This window comes from Pyrus communis, chromosome 11 (assembly GCF_041283825.1).
Source record: "Pyrus communis isolate YQ-2024b chromosome 11, ASM4128382v1, whole genome shotgun sequence".
NCBI lineage: Eukaryota > Viridiplantae > Streptophyta > Magnoliopsida > Rosales > Rosaceae > Pyrus > Pyrus communis.
Genome location: NC_142575.1, coordinates 14,240,951 through 14,254,806, shown reverse-complemented (window position 1 = coordinate 14,254,806; position 13,856 = coordinate 14,240,951). Strand labels below are relative to the sequence as shown.

Here is a 13,856-nt window from a genome sequence, read left to right as displayed (position 1 = left end):
CAAATTTCGAATTAGGGACCAGAAGATAAAGGAAAATTTTCAGGTATTGAAAGAACTAAAAAGGTTCATATGAGGGTTTTTAACTTCTTCCTATAGTTTTTTCCAGACCGAAATTTAAAAAGGAAAATAGACAATGTGGAGACTACCAGTACACTTGCAACATTTCTTTTGTTTCAAAATTTGTTTAGATTTCTCCACCAAAGGTTGTTGGAAAATTCTGCAGTGGTTCGTTTGGGGTCAAGTTTTTCGGTCTAGTTGTGTCATTGTCGATGCCTAATTATGATGTACGAAAGCCACAGCATCCGCAAGAGGTTGAAGGAGCCAAATCTAATGAGAAGAGGAGGAACGAGACGATCCCAAGTCAGAAATGGATTTAAGGAGAGGATCATCGCACGACAAAAACCCTAAAAAAATGGAAAAATGGAATCAACAGGAGTAAGGGAGTAAAACAGAATGAAGAAAGAGGCGCAAGGCCTTACGGAAGACTTGCCAACGTCGTGGATCAAAGGGCCGAAGCCTTCTATCGTAAAGCTTTACTCGAATGTAAACACGGATCAATCAAAACCCGGTCTAGAAAAAGAAGTCTACTATTAGCGTTTATGGCAGAAAGCCTTTGCAAATACTTACATGTGATGTTTTTGACTTGCCAGGATCTTTCCAACGCGGGCAGAAACAGAGCCAGCTACGTCAGGAAAACAAAAATTGGATAGAAACACAGCCAGCAGTACCAGAAAAACAAAAAATACATATAATAACATATGTCGATCGTCCATCCAATTCACTGAAGCTTTTCGTGATTGCTCTGAGTTGGAAGAGTTCTGTGATTCTGCACAAAACTTTTCCTTTCTCTTTCTCAAATGGATTCTTCGGTTTGCAGTACCTTGGAAAGGAACTGCTTGCGAGAAAGTGGCTTGCATATGTTGTTGAGATTGATGTTCAGCATCTGAGTTGTTGGCAACAACTGGCATCATATGAGCAGCAGGCACGGAAGATTCATCTAGTTTGATTATATCATCGTTCAGTATCTCCGCATACAAGTCTTCATCATAAGAACCCTGCAGTTGTAATTAACAATGATCATGATTCATGAGCTGGACCCCCAATGGACTACCATATAGAAATAGAGTTCAAAACCACCATCAGTTATGCATGGATTCTTGGACCCCGTGATAATTTCTCAAAGAATAAGTGTGGTAAAAAACAGAACGACAAAGTATTGTTCAGAACCCTAAGACGACTGAGCACTTCTTATTATAAAGACATTTGATTAGTCACTTATTATACAACGACTGAACTCTTCTTGCAGGCGGTCACTGGTCACCGCCATCCTTTAGATCCCTTCCCATAACCGCTAAATAATAATTTCATGTCAGTTCAGGGATTAGAAGACACTAATTTAGCGGCTTTGGTACTGTCATAACTACCTGAAACACAACTCCCTCTGGAACAACCATCTGACACAAAACGAGCCGTTGGCTGTATTTATTAGTATGGGACTATTGGCAAGCTCATTAAATTTATGAATGCACTAAAAAGTTGCACGACCAGATAAAGGAACATGAAACTCGCTATATGGTGTTTAATTTATATTTTTTTTCCTTTTCGTACTGAATGATACTCTCCGTATGTTAGCTTGTAAACTTGCAGGTGGTGCTGCTGAGTTAATCTCAACTATGATGACAGAAAAATTAATAGAAAGAAAGAAGGATAAGATTAAACAAACCCACCTGGTGCCCATTAGAGTCTGTCTGCGTAGCATCTGTTACTGGTTTTGGGTAGGAGTCGGATGCAGAATCAATTTGCTCAATAGAATGAGAATCATGACTGCTAGTAGACTTCTTCAAATTGCATTCAACTGCCTTATCCCCTTGGTCATTACCAATTTCAGAGACAGCATTTCCATCATTTTGAATAGTTGATAAAGGAGTTCGACTTGAACAACCTTGGTTTGTGGTGTCATTCAAACGAAACTCACTGTTCTTCCGGAGGTGGCAAACAACCATAGAATCCTGCAGATAGAAGCAGGCAGAACATGTAAGCGAAAAAGAAATCAGAATGTGCGTATATATGGAATGCATAAGTGAATGTGAAGATGTAATCAGAAACTATTTTCAATATAACTAAAATATGCAGCAAGTAAATAATCTTGAACCAATTCCAGATGACCAAGCAGGTCGGGTCGGATGTCTGTGGCTAAATATTCACTTCCGATAACATTCACTTTAAAATAACAAACTAGATGGGATATGAAGCTTCTAATAAAGTATTACTAAGGAGAAGGCAATTATATGGGAAGACAGAGTGAGGAAACGGCAATTAATTTAATCTTCCATTTCCCAGAAGAATATACATATGGTGATGGTTCAAACCAAATAACTAACAAAATATTTTGAACTAATAATGACAAAAGTCACCTGGGGTTTATCATTTACGCAGTACTCGTGCATAATCCATTCTGTCCTTTCCCCTTTTGGTGCACGACCTATGTGGAACACAAGTGTCCTCTTTGTACCAATAATGTTAGATCTTGACTTTACGTTACGTTCCTTTCCTGTGGCTTTCCAATAACCGAATTCTGTTGCCCTTCTACTTTGTGATCCATTTGGGTACTTTCTTCCTCGTGGAGAAAAGAAGAACCACTCATTTTCCGATTGAATGACAGATTTAGCTAGTAACAGATAAACACTGTCAAACCCAGCAAAAAATTATTTGTTTGCAAAGAGAATTTAAACAGTTAGGCTTGTGAAATCACCACACATAAAGCAAACAAATATTATAGGTAGTGCTAATCAGACACCATATTACGCAAATAAAAACTAGAGAGAACCAACATAGCTCTCCATGATTAAATTTCTGGAAGCAAATAGAATTCAAGTTATTTCAGCCTTTGAAGTAAAGGGTGCTATTTCTCAGACACACTGTAGGAGGCCATTGTAGAGTAGGGTGCAAATCTATAGTGTATTGAGAGAAAATTGGGTGCAGGAATTCCAATAATATTCTCGTGCATAGAACCGCACAGGTTTCCAAAATTTTCATTGCAAGACTTGATCCCAAGAAATAGTTTCTTTTAACCAAGTAATTCCAACCTTCTGTAACGATAAAAGAACTATTGTCTCAAACAGGGATTCAAAACCAAAATGTTTATAAATCCGCATTCCATACAATTCCTGATTAACGCCAATTGACTCCAAACCATACAAATACACTAATCTATCAATTTGACCTCTTTTTGGTCAGCTTGTCAGTTAAATAAAGTCATCATCTTTGTTGGCTTTTAACTAGGCTAAAGCCTATACTTCAATATTCCATCTCCAATCCAAAGAAATTGCAACAAAGTTATTTCCAGTATTTGTCCCTTTCATTTACAAAATTTATTAGATAAGAGGCCAAAACATATGTATAAGTTCAACATGTTCCATTAAGTTCAACACAACCTGCATGTGGAGAGACATACAGATGTAAACATATACTTGCAGTCCCACTCTACTTTGTACCTTGAAAGTTAAAAAATAGTTGGGGAATGAAAATTAGAGACCAAGGGGAACGGTGACTGCATGCATGTTTGTGTTTACTCATCATAGGAATGTGACTAGTTTACCACGAGAAACTATTGCACGCTATCTCAATCACCAATACTCTTTTTCTGTCCCATAAAATTGAACCTATACACAGAATCCCCTCCATTCATACTAAAAGGAATTTAGGAGTATTGAAATAAGCTTCGCTTTCTCATTGTTTAAGAACTATTTACAAATTATTCAATGCTATCAGTTTCACATGAATATCATCCTATCAACTAACGGAGAATTGAGAAACCGTAGTCATGTAATCTCATGGTTCCAAGGTTCAGACCTAATCTGTATTGAAGTCAGCTCCATGCAGTTCCAAGGGTTAAAGCCCGGCTTAAAATGAAAAGAGGCCTGTAGAAACTGAGATGGCTAAAATTGCTACAACTTAAATCTGTTTACTTTTGGTTATATTTAGAAGTGACATTTTTATTTAATACCCCCCTTACGAAAACATGTTGAGTTTTAGGTCAGAAAGTTGAATATATTTAAGGTGGATAGTTTGTTGAATTTTAGTGCTCTGAGACGTGATATCACCATTATTGAAAATTGTTGAAGTTAGCAGATTTTTAGAGCTGAAGAGATTTCTTTTGACATTTGTTGCTGATATCACATCCACTAAGATTTTGTTGTTTCGGGGATGAAGGTTTAGAATGAATCACTCTGAGTCAATTTCGACGCGTTGAAATTTAAGCTTCTATCCATCTTTAAGGTTGATCATTTCTCTCCTCCGTACACCGAGAGAAATGATCATTTCTCTCATCATTTCTCTTGGGGGGACGGATGAGAGAAATGCCCATTTAGCAGGGTTCTTGGTCACTCTGCAAACAATCCTCCTATCTATATGCAACAAGTACAAACCAACATGGAATATTAGAGAAATGAAAACGACATCTCTTTCATATTTTACGTGACAAAAACATTGACTAAATCCAATTCAACGCTGTCGCTGTCAGCACACAAACACAAAACACCATAAAACAAATTTCATCCTTCATATCCGTACACAAACAATACCCAATTCCTAAAAACTCGAAGAAAAATAAAATAAAAAATTTCAGGAAATAAAATGAAGAACAAAAGAAATGAGTTAAACCCAACAAACCTGGCAAGTCCCAGGGCTCGAAATTGCAGATATCAACCTCGGAGATGACCTCCACGTTCTTCCCGGGCACCGGTCCCTCCAGCTTGTTCTTAAGGTAGTAGGAAATCAATTCCTCGTCGGTCGGTGAAAACCTAAACCCCGGAAACATCGAAGAGGCAGCTATAGAAAGCTGAGCCTCCTTCGAAACCGCACCCATCTCTTCTTTCTTTGTCTTTGTCTCTCTGCTGTTTGTGTTCTTAGACAGAGAAAAAGCAAGAGAGAGATGAAAGTTCAAAGGAGTTTAAAAGAGAGAGTTGGGCTTGGGTTTGGGTTTTGTGCTTTGCTTTTTCTTGGCGTTTTTGTCTTTACTATTGCGTGTCCAGGTTGGCCTGTTTGAGAGCTCGAGATTTTTCATTGTTTTCAAAACACGGATGATACATATCATGTTACGATACAACTTAAAAAAAATAATTTTTTTTTTCAATTTATATGGTGACATTTAGTGTGCTGTGGGAACGATGAAAAATTTCTTGAAAGAAACACAGATGTTACAACATCGAGGGTGGGTTTGGGCGGAGGGAAGGGCACGTAACAGGGACGGAAATAATGAACGTGATGGTCACGTGGGTGTAACCTATAAAAACATGCCGTCTGTGATGACTCACTCACTCACTCACTCTCTGCCTAGCTTTGCCAATTTGCTACCAATACCACGGCGCTGCGGCGCTGACGATGTTCAACAGGAAAATGCCTGCTCAAGTTGGTGGGATAGAGGTTCGAAAGGGTGTTAATCAAATGACAATAACATTATAAAACATTTTGTCTCGCGAACAGTTATTTACCTAAATAGTGAAGTCTATAGATCATGAATATGTCAATATGATAAGAAACGATCTAAAGTAATTAGATTCAAGAGACCATTTTATATGCAACTGTCATATTCTAACTGTACCCATTTATAGGAGCATCATATGTACGTTGATAATTTGGAAAGACAAGTACATACCACGTATACTCAATTAGTTGAGTCACTACTCTCAAGTCCATGAACAATAAGATAATTATGTAGATGCTTAATAGAAAATAAGATCACTAAACCGTGACCGGCCTAAAGTTCTTGCATGTAGTTCTATATACATATCTAGTGAAAAATAAGCAAGTACTAATACATGAAGCACCACAACTGTTTTATAGATACATCTTTAATCATTAAAAGGCACAATTATTTTATAGATACATCTTTGATCATTAAGAGGTGTGATATGATCTTTCTCAATTTAGAAACTTGTCCCCCGCACTATTGAGGTCCTTGTTTTATTCATAGAGAGACGAGTTGATAAAACATAATTCACGAACCTCAAGTTACTAGGATGTTTCACATAGTTTCATATTTGATAAGGATCAATTAAACCACCTTGTAGGTATGATTTTCTTCATATTGTAGTAAGAGCTTCACCTCCTGCACAATAATAAAAGGGGATCTTTCTAAACTACACTGACCATTATTATGATATGTGGATGTAAATTTTTACACGTTTGAATTGACGAAATTTCACTCACAAATATCGTTAGCTTAATTGATGAACACCTAGAAAAAAGAGGAGAGTGTCCCAAAGGACCTCTAATGCTTGAGTCAGAAAAGTAGTTTGGGAGAAAATAACAACTTGAGAGCATTCTGAGTAGCAAGTGGTGGTGGTTACCATTTTCCATGTTTGACTTAGCTACTTATATACCTAAACCCTATCATGCAGCTAGAAAGGGACGTTGGTAGCCATACCAGGCAGACCTTAATGTTTTGCTAGTGATGGTGCGGACCAGTCTCCGTAGTCCAACCAACTAGTAGTCCTGAAGGTCCTTATTGGAAAAAGCGTAGGCAGCTAAACACCAAACGGGAGACTCCGAATCAGCTTCCCACCATTATGGGGTTGGTTATGGCCTATTGGCAGGACATATCATGTGCTCAAAACACCTTTGATATATTGGTGAACCAAAGGCCTAATACTTGTAGGACAGACAAGTGACATGATAACTCATGGAGAGTCGACAGATGTCACGTTCCTTGAAAATGGTGTGTGATCTGCTCACGATGCCAAGGGTAAAATTGTCATAGTGAGCGTATAGTCAACGTGTCCTTCTATTGGATGTAGTTAATTTATATCTTCACAAATGCTTTCACAGCTACTTGTGTTTAGGTAGGAAACAAAAAGTGATGTACTTCCAATTGACATATGATTTTTCTTCCAAGACAAGGTAGGTTTCAAAATCTTAGTAGGAAAAGACTTCCTTTTTATTTCCCCACAAGGATTTATATAAATAGGAGAAGACCCTTGTTTAAATTGCGTAGAGAATTCACATAGAAAATATCTCAGGATTGAAAATTTTCCTTCTTCTTCCTTCCTCGATTTCATCGTGCCCCTGGTTCTTCTCAAATGGCAGCACTAGGAGCTGATGCCGCAACTTAACTGGGTTGGAACAAAGGTTGGGCATCCGGGCTTGCCCTGATGCTGCTTGTGGCTATGCGATGTGGCGCGCGGGAGGCCTGGCTGGCGAGAGCCGATCGAGTCAGGTCGGTCCGTCTCCATTTGTTTTTTTTTTTTTCGCTGTTCATCTGATGCAGGGTACAGTGGAAAAGAAAACAAAATAAAATGATAGATATGATAGATAGGTAGAGTTCACTATCTCCTAGTGCGACCTGAAAACTGTAAAAACTTTGGTTCTAGTACCAGCCTACAATGTAGACACTAGAAATAATAAAGCATCAAACTCTTAAACAAGAGAAAGGCACAAAATATGAGATATAAATCTCTCTGAATATTTCATTCGTCAACAAAAACGCCTCCATCTTACAAAAAGAAGTGGTATTTATAACCATTTTGTAACATACATTCAGAAATTAAAAAGGCAATCAACTTAAAATGACAAAAACTGAAAATTACATAAAGAAAGTAATTCAATCAGCCAAAAAACGTCCAAAACACCCTAGCTATTATTAGGAGCTACTAATGGATGTTATTAAGTTCTTCTTATTGGTTATAGTCATTCGTTTTATCTCAATGATTCAATAATTGCACTGGCCAACTAATCTGCATCATCCTCTTCGGGTTGGAGAAAATTCACCCTCGAATTTGCATTTCCAGTATCGTTGATGTCCCCTTTGTATGCAATGAGGTGTTTCATCTTGAACACATCGAATATGGTTGGGTAGCTTGGTGTCACAATTGAAACAATCGAACTTGGTAATCCAAGAAGTCGGTTTACTCCACAAAAGAATAACTTAGCAACTTCTGAAGCATCTATTGTCTTCTTGCAGGCAATAAGGTGAGCCATTTTGGAAAATTGATTCATCACAACAAAAATTGAGTCTACACCAAGCTGAGTACGTGGCAAACCGAAAACAAAATCCATGCTCATGTCCACCCATGGTTGTGATGGAATGGGTAGTGGCATGTACAATGCAGCGTTCATTGCCTTGCCCTTAGAAACTTGACAGATTCGACATTGCTCCACAAAACAATATACCTCTTTGCGCATGGTAGGCCAGAAATGAGAAAAAGCACAAGTGTAAAGGTTTTGTCCCTTTCAATGCGGTCTTCGCTATGTAACTCTTGTATGATCTGCAGCCTCAAACTACACTCAAGTATACAAAGTTGATTCCCTTTAAAGAGAAACCCATCATGGAACACATAATCTGTTCTTCTCAAATAAACTTATCCTCGAGTTTTGTTTGGTCTTCCTCTGTGTTTCGCATACCCAACAAGTACTTGACACAATAGCCAATTAAGAACCACAAATTCAGCATGCATCAACATATCCAAATAGTACAGAATTCCGAATAATTTCATTCTTCTCCACTTTCTCATGTTCCTTTGGACTTTAATCTTTTCTTGATGACATAAATTACATTTGACTGCACATACAATTTCTAGCAAACATCTTGATATTTTTTGACTTTGGAAAGTGTAGACATAATTCAAGCAATGTGATAATTTTCTTTTCTCCAAGTAAAATTTTGAAGCATGACAAGCAATGAACGGTTCCCAAACATAATCATAAAAGTTATAGAAATGTAGAACATATTTTACCGCAAGTACCTCAACCATTGAACCCAAATCTTCATAACCATTACATTCATCTAGAACCAGGGCAGAATCCCAATCAGCAACACAATGAGCTTCAATTTGCAGAGTAAATTGAATTTCATTAGCTACTTTAATCACAAGCATGTAATCTTCATCATACGCATCATAAATTGGTAGAGAATTTCAATCGACTAAATTATCGATTTTGTAAAAACCTGACAGCACCAACATGATAACCTAAGAATTGATTAGGGCTCTAAGAACTAACTGATGCAGGGTGCAGTGGAAAGAAAACAAAATAAAATGATAGATATAATGGATAAGTAGGGTCTATTATCTCCTAGTGCAAGAAGAGACCTGAAAACACCCTTATTCTCCCTCAGCCAATATGCCCAGCCTTCTGCCTTCCACTCTATCGAAGCTAGAGCGTCACCGCAACTTTTACTACACTAGGGTATCACCATGAAACAGAGCGAAACGAGCACCAAGAACCTAACCCCAAATCTCATCTTATCTCGGTCGATTCAAAATCAAAACCCAAGTCATAGAAAACAAATTTATGAATTGGGTTTTTTGTTTAAGATCGAAATTGAACAAAATGTATGTTGTTGAAGGAGTTAGTGACAAGGAAGGCGTCAGATTAGAGGAGGAGATGGGGTTGGATCGGTGGGCTCGACGGAGCACTATGGTAAGATCTACCATGGCAATATGGCAGCTTGGAAGGGAAGGAAGAAGAAGCACGGTGTTTAGTTATAGGTTCAAAGGGAGTGGTTGATGTTTGGTTAGCGAGATAGCAGGAGTTTGCATGATAATTTCTCATCATGTGATAAATCGATACATCATGTGATTTACTAGACAGTAGGGTGGGTTGGGCGACTGTCCAAAGCCCAAAAAAATTGGGAGCGCCAAAATTTGTCAGGGTGCTATATTTATATGTGTTTTAATAAGATTATAAATTTTTAAAATTTGACTAAATTAAAATGAAATTTAATTAGAGCTAGTGGTTTTTGTTGTTTGACATTAATGAGGAGGTCTTGGGTTCCCAATGCCATGTGTATATATTTAATTTCCAATTTTTACAAATTTCTTTGATAAGAGTATAAATTAATAAAATTTGGTTAAATTATCACAAAGTTTGACCATAAGTGGTGGTTTGTGTTGTTAAATTAACAAGCAGGTCCCGAGTTCAAACACTAAAATTGTTTTTTTACTTTTCAACTTTTACGAATTTCTTTTTATAAGAGTTTAAATTTGAGCAATGGTTTTTGTTGTTTAAAATTAACGAGAGGTTCTAAGTTCGAAATGCTATATACATGTTTATTCTTTTCAATCAAATTTCTTTTTGGTTGTTAATTTCCTTTTAATTACTAGCTAGTATCTATGTGAGTTGCAGTTTGTAAGCATTCGTTCCAATTCAAGTCCAACCTTCAAAAAAGAGTAATGCGTAGACCAAATTTGCAAATCATATGGCGTTTCACCAATAGGTTTAATTTAGCATTTGTTCATTGCGTATACATGTCAATTAAAGATCAAAAACATCATTATTTATGAGTATTTATCAAATATAGCCAAAAATTAACCCTTAATTTCAAAAATGTCACTTTTTATCAAATCTTTCAAATATATCCAAAATTCCACCTAAATAGACACAAATACCCTCAAATTTAACAATCAAATAAATTAAAGGCTTTTTATCCAAAATGATTTGTGACATTGACATTAGAGGTGTGCAAATGGGTAGAGGAACCGCAAGTCCGGGGGGGGGGGTAGTCTAGGTTCGGGGCGAGTACGGGTTGGTTCCAAATATTTTAGAGAATAAATGGGGCATGACGGGGCGATGTCAATTACGGGGTGGGCCCAGTCCATATACTTAGAAAAAGGGGGCCCCGGACCGACCCATTTCTAATTATAATGACGGCCAAGATTGAATGACAACCTATCATCCAATCTCAACCATTACTTTTTACCTTAGTCATCCTTCTGAGTCCAGGTTTCAAAATCAGTCACTCTCTCGACTGCCTCTTTCTCCTCTCTCTCTCTCTCTCTCTCTCTCTCTTTTCTCTTTCCCTCTCCTATATCTCTCCTTTTTTGCCCTACCTGATACGGTTTTCATGTAAATATAGCTTCAACCTCTCATGCATCAGTGCCTTTAACCTTTACTGATTGTTGTTGCAGCCTTAATCATTTTTGGGTCTCTCTTTTTTGCTCTTTTTCGAGGGTTTTTTAGCATAAAGCTTTGCATTTTTCGCCTCTGGAGGTTTCTGAGTTGCACCCATGTCAAAGCTACTTAGTTTCTCTGGTAAGTCTTGAGATTTTTTTTTTTTTTTTTTTTTTTGAATTTATTGTTTTTGGGCTTAAATAGTTGTCTGCTTGCTTGGAATTTGGAATTTGGAATTTGTAAGGATCTGATGCACCCACCACCAAATTTTATAGTTTTTATAATTTTAAAGCATGAAATTACGAAAATGCCCTTTTGAGGTAAACTGTTGACTTTTGTTGACCACCTTGTCGTGTCGCGTAAGGTTCTTTTTCTTGGCTTATCCTCATAGTACTTATCATCACGAACATATGGGCACAAACGAAATCGGAATTGGAGTGACGATGAATGTTTTATGAAACTACGAAGTCGTGGGGCAAAACGATCATTTCATTATTCTAGATATTAGGGTTAGATATTGTTATTACTTAAATAAGGGTAAAGTACAAAAAACTACCTCAACTATTGGTGTCACGACACTTTCATACCTTATCTTTTAAAATTGACAATGGCATACCTCATCTTACGAATTTGTGCCAATGTCAGACCTCCGTCAGTTTTTCTGTTAATTTCTCTGTTAAATGCTGACGTGGCCCGACACGTGTCCCACACACTAATCCAACTGGATTAAAAAATAATAAAATATATTTTTAATAATTAAATATTCAAAAATTAAATATATATATATATATATATATATTAAATCTCTTTCACTCTCTCCTCTCTCTCCCCCTTTCTCGCCTCTCTCTTCTCTGCAACCCAAAACCCCTTCCCACCCGTCTTCCACCACCATTTCTCTCATTTCTCTCCTCTCTCTCTTCTCTGCATCCCAGAAGACCCAGACCCCGGAGGAACAAAATCCACCTCCTCATTGCAGCAATTGTTGCTGCAATTCGAAAACCCCAATACGAAGAACCCAATATTGCTCGAGTACTCCGCCTCCCTCACTCCGCCACCCTCGATCTAGAGATCGCAACGATGCCGTTCCATGGCATCATCTTCCTCGACTACTCCACCTCCCTCACTCTGCCACCCTTGATCTGCACCTGGACGCCCAAAACGATGGCGTCGACCTAAACTCGGACTGGGAACTGGTCTGATTTGCGATGAAGTTCGAGTCTGTGGGGTAGTGGGGGGGACACGAGTCAATGGGCAAGAGTTTGGGGGGATGGGTCAATGGGCAAGAGTTTGGCGATGAGGTGATAAAAAATAGCACTCAAATTAAATCCTCTTGTTGACAATTGTAGTATATGAATAAGTAGGGATCATTCTAGGCTAGGGATTAGGAGGGATTGCTAATCTACTTAAAACTGACTTTAAAACATAAAACTAGGCTTAAAACACTTAACTAGACTTATATGACTCAAAATAAACTAAAAAGACTCAGAACAACACAAAACAATCAAATAGACTCAAAACAGACTCTAGGACTTACTTTGGACTAAAATTGAATTGGTTTTGACTCAAAACACTTAAAAACACAAATTAGGACAAATTCTAACTAGTTTGACACAACAAAGTAAAGGGATTGGATTTTTGACGAATTTGAAGTAAAAACAAGTAAATTGCAAAAACTAACAAGTAAATTGCAAAAACTAAGTAAAGGAATATGAATTTGGTGAATTGATGGGTGATTAGCTAGCTAGAGGGTCCTTCTCCACACATGACACACTTGCATACAAATTGATTTCCAGTTGCTTTTCCAATAAACCATGAACCTCAATGCCCCAGATTAAGCGTGACATCACGAATTAACCCTTAGATTTTTCTTAAGTCATTGAATTGGATGGAATATGCATCATCAACCAAATTATTCTTCAAAAGTTCCCTACATAAACAGCATAATAGAGATACAATCAAAGATCATTAAGCTTTGTGAAAATCATAAGCATTGACAAGGCATTCGTAACTATGACATCATGATACTTATGCCAGGAATTTCACTTAACATGATTGTGACAAGCAACCTTTACTACTTGTGAATATAAATTTGTAACGATTATGTGAAACTCCCTTATATTCTAGCATCAAATTCAAGCAGGCAAACTAAGTGTGCACCCTTAATCAACATACAAGAATAAGTTCTTAATCTAACAGTTAAGCAAATTGCATTCACGATTTATGAAATCACAACTGGAGTTAATCAGTTCATATCGCAAATATAATCATGGTTTCAAAATCTCCTCTAGGTAAAACGAGTTTAGCCTCTCATGTTCACAGCAAAACAAAGAAAATATAAATTAAACATTGAAAACAAAGATTGAATACACCTAGAAACGCTCCAACAATCTTGAATGGCAAGCACGGCTCCAAGAGGTCTTCTCTCATTTTTCTTTACTGCGGCACAAGGGTGAATGAGTGTGAAATTGGGTATGGTGAATGGATGGTATGGTGCGGCTGTGTGTGGAGAGAGTGGAAGGGAAGAATGATGAATGATTTGGTGAATGATATATGGATGTGTGAATGGGTGCGGCACAAGGTTAATATTTTAGGGAAAGGATCATGACTTTAATTAAATGTTTTTGGGAAAGAATTGGACCCCAAATCCACAAGGAAAAAGAAGAATTAAAGTCAAAATCAAAGGGGAAAAGGGAATGTGTTTTGTGGCAAGGAAAATAGGAAAGGGAATGTGTTCCCTTGCACGGCAAGGAAGAATCCCTTGCAGATTTGGTGCGGCACCTTCTTTGACTGGGATTAAGGTTTCTAGAACTTATATTTAGGTATCCTAAATTGATTAGGAACCCCCTTTTGCAGCTGGAACATAAGTAGGAAAAGATTAGGATTGACTAAGTCAAAATAAGGAAGTTTGATTCATGTTTCCTTCTTTGTAGCTAATTCCTTTTCTTTCAAATCTTGAATTGATTTCTTCC

At 37.4% G+C, this 13,856-nt stretch overlaps 1 protein-coding gene across 1 annotated transcript; it reads right to left on the bottom strand.

Moving 5' to 3' along the window:
- Positions 1 to 571: 571 nt before the first annotated feature.
- Positions 572 to 5,054, bottom strand: LOC137743728 (NAC domain-containing protein 40). Its single transcript, XM_068483673.2, has 4 exons — positions 4,672 to 5,054; positions 2,415 to 2,668; positions 1,728 to 2,009; positions 572 to 1,055 (listed from the first exon to the last, which is right to left on the bottom strand). The coding sequence occupies exons 1-4, from the start codon at positions 4,865 to 4,867 to the stop codon at positions 624 to 626; spliced, it is 1,164 nt and encodes a 387-aa protein (XP_068339774.2). The 5' UTR covers positions 4,868 to 5,054; the 3' UTR covers positions 572 to 623.
- Positions 5,055 to 13,856: the final 8,802 nt, after the last annotated feature.

What these genes read in the sequence shown, in the direction of transcription:
- LOC137743728 (XM_068483673.2), bottom strand. Translation starts at nt 4,867, where the DNA reads ATGGGTGCGGTTTCGAAGGAGGCTCAGCTTTCTATAGCTGCCTCTTCG. An exon ending in CGAGCCCTGGGACTTGCCAG is followed by an intron (nt 2,669 to 4,671) that starts GTTTGTTGGGTT and finishes ATCTGTTACTAG; the next exon opens with CTAAATCTGTCATTCAATCG. An exon ending in CAGACTCTAATGGGCACCAG is followed by an intron (nt 1,056 to 1,727) that starts GTGGGTTTGTTT and finishes TTACAACTGCAG; the next exon opens with GGTTCTTATGATGAAGACTT.